General features: G+C 36.0%; 1 protein-coding gene across 2 annotated transcripts; it reads right to left on the bottom strand.

Moving 5' to 3' along the window:
- LOC128158768 (uncharacterized) lies at positions 1-4,692 on the bottom strand. Of its 2 annotated transcripts, XM_052821729.1 has the most exons (5): positions 4,512-4,692; positions 4,162-4,308; positions 3,639-3,843; positions 2,881-3,448; positions 1-2,675 (listed from the first exon to the last, which is right to left on the bottom strand). In XM_052821729.1, exons 3-5 carry the CDS (start codon positions 3,791-3,793, stop codon positions 804-806), a joined length of 2,595 nt encoding a protein of 864 aa, XP_052677689.1. In that variant the 5' UTR covers positions 3,794-3,843; positions 4,162-4,308; positions 4,512-4,692; the 3' UTR covers positions 1-803. The 2 variants fall into 2 exon arrangements, with proteins under 2 accessions (XP_052677689.1, XP_052677696.1); XM_052821736.1 differs by lacking the exon at positions 4,162-4,308.
- Positions 4,693-6,201: the final 1,509 nt, after the last annotated feature.

Raw genomic sequence — 6,201 nt, 5'->3', positions numbered from 1 at the left:
ACCAATGCATTTTAATAAAAGATTTTAAGCCCCTAATATTTATTGATTATGTCATACAATTTTTAACATGCATTAATCAAGGTTTGACAATTAAAACATTCATACATTATAAATATGATACAAGTGCAATTTCTATTTAGCTTATATTCAACAAGTGGGCAGAGCTGGCAGAAGTGGAGATGAGTGTATAGCTGTTCTCTACTTCAACAATTCTGATCTTGGTCGTCAAGGAGTTTCAAAGAGTGTTGGAAAATACTGTCGAAATGATGTCATGTGTCGAAAAAACTTTATAGATTCTTATTTTGGTTATGATGCTACTGATACAGGGTTTGCATGTAAAAAATGTGATGTCTGCAACACCGACCTGAAATGCAGTTGGCAGTTTAAGGAACCTTTGATGCTTGATAAGAAAGGAGTTGTCAGAAATGCTATAAGTATGTATGTTCAGACATTAAAACTAACAACCATTACAGAATTACATGTTGAGAAATTGGTATTTAATGCAGAGTTCTATGTGGAACCTTCTTCCATTGTTCAAGACTTTTCTTTTGATGAATCAACTGCAGAAGCATTGTCAAGCATAATTTGCCAGTCTATTAAAGGACCTTAGAATTAGACTAATGAGCCTTTTTGTGCATATTGAATTGTCTAATATCCACTGAAAAGACTTTCTACATGTTTAGTAAGACGCATGCATATGATATGATATTTACACTAAATAAATAAATTTGGTATTGATCAACATGCAGTATTCATTTTCAATTTTAGCCAAAACTAGTTTACCCTCATGTATTGATCTTTAATTACTGCCCAAGTTCATGGTAGATGTTATACTGGTGCTGCCTGATCCAGTTTTTTAGGTGATGCAGCTCTAGTCTTCTTAGTGGGCTTTGAACTGGGTGAGAATATGAAACTAGTGTGCGGCCTTTCTGCTCATCAAATGGTTTGATGGTTTGTAGTTCTTTGATTATTTTAATTTCGTCACTTTCAGATGATTTAATTCTGTGCTTATGAGCTCGAATAACAACGTCAGTTTTTTTATCAAATTCCTCAGATATGTGTTTCATTCCAGCAAATGCTGCTGTTCGTTTTGAAAGTGTTTTTTCGCTTTTGTTAGAGGAAACAGACCGCAAATGTCCTTTGACAAGTCTCACAACATGTTCCATTTGGAGATCTGCTCCAATTGATGTGTCAAACTTTCCCTTGGTGTTTACAAATAGTCCATAGAAAGTTTCCTGGGCAGTTTTTTCACTCAGTGTTCCTAATTGATGACAAAGAAATCGAAGAATTTCCAGGGCATACTTGGAATTGTTGCTATGTCCTTTTAAGACACACATCAAATATTTCAAAAGTGGTATGAATCTGTCTCTGTTTGGAATTTTCACATTCTGCAGTACACTTTTGTAAAGAAAACCAAGTTCAAGAACACAAGAACCATACATTTTCACTCCATCAAGATCAGAAGTACATGTACTTGTAACATTGGAGGATTTAATTTGGTTGGTTGCAATAGGAACCATTAGATTAATTCTGGATCCATCTGGTAGACAAACAATGATTGGAATGCTTGAGTTTCCATGAGATGTAGGCTGATTTTCAAAGTTCTCCTGCACCTTTTGAAGTACCATACTGCTAACAAAGTCATTAATGATTTTCAAAAGCACTTCTTTTTTCTCTAGGTCTGTCATATTTTCAATTTCTTTAGGGAAATTTTGAGTAGGATCTGAATCCAATGTGGCCATACCAAAATATTTCATTGCTGCAACAGTGATATATGTATCAATGAGAGAAATGGCAAGTTCTTTACAGTGGTCATAGTGATTTTTTACGTCATCACCATTAGCATCACTTCTTGACAACCTTATTTTTTCAGCATATAAGGTGCCAGGTTCAATACTGTCTTTTCTGTACAATAGTTTATAAAAAACTGTCAGAACTGTCATTTGAAGATGAAACATTTCAAATGTAATTGGGGCAAGATGACTAAGTTTTTCCCTATCATCATTTGCACATGAACGAAGCCTTTTTGCTCCAGAGAAGCGCTCACGGGTCAGCTGGTCACCTCCAATGTGCACTCTAGTGTTTGTTTCTAGGGGTTTACCAGCAGAATTGAAAATCTCTGCGATAAGATTTTCATATTCATCCAGTATATCGACAACATCAGTATACTTTTGCTCATTTTTGGCCAACACAGGCAGAGGAATGATTTTGTGTACTGAGCTTATGTCGTGAGATACTGGCTGCAATTCTTCAGTCATTCGTTTGGCCAATACCTTGAAATCCTGGAATGCCTTCAAGAATTTGGTAATCACCCGGAGGGTTAGCACACTGTACTCATGCCGGATCACATCCCAGTCCTGTTGCTGTGGTAAAAAAAAATCAGCAGACAGCTGCATGAGGGGCACTTGAGGAGCAATGTTAGGCAGTGTATGAAAGTCTCCACTCTGGATGATAGCTGCAGAAGCAAACCAGTGTTCCATGTGCTTCGACTGACCCTGGCGCTGATGACTTGCAGTAAGCTGGAAATTTACATTATCTCCAACCAGGCGGAACCTCTTTCCTTCCTTCACAGCATCAATAAGCTCCTGGTTGAAATGTCCCCCAATGTGCTTTTGTACCTTAAGCAGAACACTGTGTGATACAGTAACACCCATAGGCTGAAGTCTGTCATAAACCTGAAATTGTAATAAATTGTGTTACTATATATAATGTGATTTTACTGTAGATACATTTTGTTTTAGCGTTGAATTGACTAATTATCCAGTTTCAATGAAACAGCTAGTACTTTTCATACAAAGGCAGCCAAATAATAACTATCAATTTTCTTTAAGATGAAAAATATTTGTTTAAACATTATAAGATGTTTCAAATTTTTATCACCTTTTGGTGTACTCTTTCATTTGCCAGTGCAAGAGAGATGAATCTCTGAATACGGGACATGTCCTGAAATCTCCTCTTCATTAGAATTCCATATACAAGGCCACACTCAGGTACAATCTGTTTGTAGTGATCAGCACTTCGTTGCTTTTTTGCACTTGTGGATGCGGAGAGCAGCACATCTAGAAGTAAGGGATTGAAATCCACCATTTCTCTTACCACAGATGTCCAATCAAAACTAACTAAAGCAGAATAGCCAGTGTCACTTAGGTAACTTGCTCGTCTCTGTGTAGAGTATTTGGAATCATCCTCTAATTGGGAAATGAATAATTTCCAAATGTTTTGTCTGAGACTTTGTATACAATATATCTTTTTGGCCAATACATCTACAGAGTCACCACTGAATAAAGATACTATCAAGTCCATAGCATCACTCGAATTGATATGACTGGTGTCAAGTTTGTGAGCTGCAACAAGCCTGTCCTGTAAAATGCTATGTACTAATGTATCTGAATCTGCATGAGTATCTGCAGATTCTTGGGTCGCTTGCTGTTCTTGAGCGGACATAGGACTACAAAAATAATAAGATACATGCATAGTCATGATAATCTATATATAATGTTGCGAAAGTTGTCCTCATTACATAAACTTTATTTTGGATACGCATGCTAGTACATTTGAAATTAAATTCTCTGTATGTTCATATCAGTCTAACAAATGGGTGATAAAGATTATTTGATTTTTTATGTTGTCTATGGTACCTGCTATTAATCACTGGAATGATCAAATCAGTCTGACATGCTGCATTCTTTGTAGATAATCGAGTTGAAGAAATATGTATGTCCTCCGGCATGGCTGAATCTTCAATAGTAGAAATCCCTGCCAAATCATCAGATTGCTGCTTTGAAAGAACCATGACTGGTTCATTAAGGAGTGCCCTGTTGTAGAAACTTCTACATGATGCTCCTAAAATTCATTTCAAAAAGAATGCTGAAACATATTAAAGCCCATTTTTTTTTCATTATAAGACAGTCAATTAAAGTCCAGGAAGTTATACAAATATGTACCAGTAATCTGAGTAAAATGCAATATATGTATTCAATTTTTCCTACCATAAATATTTATATTTACAGTATGACAAGGAGAAACAAATAAATCATTTTTCTTTATGTTGATATGGAGAAAAACCTTACACTATATGACATATATGTTTTTGCTCTAAAAATAGCCATTGTCAAAGTGGATTAATAGCTAAATTGCTGATGTCCTGATGTTAAAAAATACCTGTCCTAGATGAGCCAGTCTCTTGATTGATAGCTGCAGCACAGTTCCTCCAATATTCATTTGAAACTGGTAGTGTTGGAGGGAACTTTGTGAGATGACTGTATAAACTTTTTTTTTCCTTCTCTGACCACCTTGCAATAGTAGTACCTACATTCTAACATAAATGGACATGATTGCAGGAATCTTGTTAAAACATTTCTCTCCCTCTCTCTGTCTGTCTATTTATCCTTCTGTCCTCTCTGTCAGTCTATCTATCTGTCTGTTTATCCATTCACATCTCTCTCTCTCTCTCTCTCTCTCTCTCTCTCTCTCTCTCTCTCTAAAGTAGGAATAAATTCACAGTGACCAACCTGTTTTTTATCAATTACTTTGGGGGTTTCTCCTGTTGGAGTCGAAGCATCCCTGTTTCTTTTTCGTTTCAAAGGAGTGGAATGACTACAAACAGTAGTTTTCCTTGAATATGAATGCTCAGTCACCGTGTCATCCAGAATGATAAAGGATGGAAGCTTCTCAGCTTTTGCATATGTATGGAAATTCTAGCCAAACAAAATGCATATTAATAGCAAAGACAGAGAAGATACAAATTATAAACAGTTTCAAGTAGCATTTCTTTATTAGTCGTTTGTAGTCTCCACCTAAATTTGTAATCAAACAGCCATTAAAATTTAAATAATTAAATACATTGTGTGGGCAGATGAAGACATTTTCCTTGGGGGAGGGAGGTTCAGAAGAATAATTTTGTTTTAAATGTTATAGGGGTCTGAGACTGGTTTCATAAATTTTCCATCTTGGGGTTTGATCCTCCTGACCCTCCCTCTAGATCCATCCATGTTGTTGTCTTCAGTATCTGTACATCTACATGAAACCACAGGGGCTTGTCACGAAGTTTTTTCAACCTTTTATATATACCACCTCTATACTATAAAATACATTTATAGTATAGAGGTGGTATATATAAAAGGTTGAAAAAACTTCGTGACGAGCCCCTGTGATGAAACCAGATTGTACACAATATGATGATATATTACATATTTATACTACGTGTTTATGGTTGCAGCTATGGCACACCACTTAATTAATAATGATATATATGATGACACCGTGCAGCTATTAATTGAATAATAAAATATGTAGTCTCTATAATAATCAGAAACCCCAGATTTGTTTTGCATCGATGTGTGCAAGTAACCTGCATGTCAAATCACACGATAAGTAATTTTTGGTCAGACTTGAACTGGCACCTGCACACTTCAAAAGCGTGCCGCACTACATTGTGCTACAAAAATTTGTAAGGTGTGTCTAACAGCAGTTCACAGCAAAACATCGCATTTAAAACGATCGTTCATCTCTTATATTTACTGAAAAATATGTTAAAACAAAATTTCGATATAGTTTCACTCAAACATGCACTTAAAACGAAGTAACATTCAGGTCTCAGTTATTGCGCAATCACATGGTTTTGTCTCGCCGCTTGCATCCGTAGATTATTCCGTAAATAGTCAATGTCATCTTTGAAATACTACATTTGCTGTTCAATCTTACCTCAAAGATTCGTAAAACATAAAAATTTCTAAACCGACACAGCAAATTGAAAGAGAAATCGTGGTGTAAAGTATGTCCCCATACACTTACCATAGCGTCGGCCATATTGAAATTGCTGTGATGGGCGCTTCCATTAAACAGTGAGTGCCAGGCCTACTGTGCGGAGCATTATGGGTAGGCCGGAACCAGGCTACTGCCACCGAACTTCGGACGCTAATGGATAAAGCGTACCATAAATGCATTAGTTAAGTCGTACATATAGTCTTCGCCCCAAGTGATATGTTTAGCAAACTAAACTACCGTTAAAGTATATTTTTTGTTATTGTATAATAGTTAATGGACAACAGATTAATCCAATCTCCAAAATAATTTGTTAATTATCGATGCACTGATTAGAGCTCTCTGTGTTGTGTGCTATAATATGAAGAGATCTGAATTTTTATCAGAATGTTTTACCTACCGGTAATATAGACCAATCCACACTTTACAAAAGTTATG

Source organism: Crassostrea angulata, chromosome 1 (genome assembly GCF_025612915.1).
Source record: "Crassostrea angulata isolate pt1a10 chromosome 1, ASM2561291v2, whole genome shotgun sequence".
NCBI classification, from domain to species: Eukaryota; Metazoa; Mollusca; class Bivalvia; order Ostreida; family Ostreidae; genus Magallana; species Magallana angulata.
This window is presented reverse-complemented; position numbering and strand designations above follow the sequence as displayed.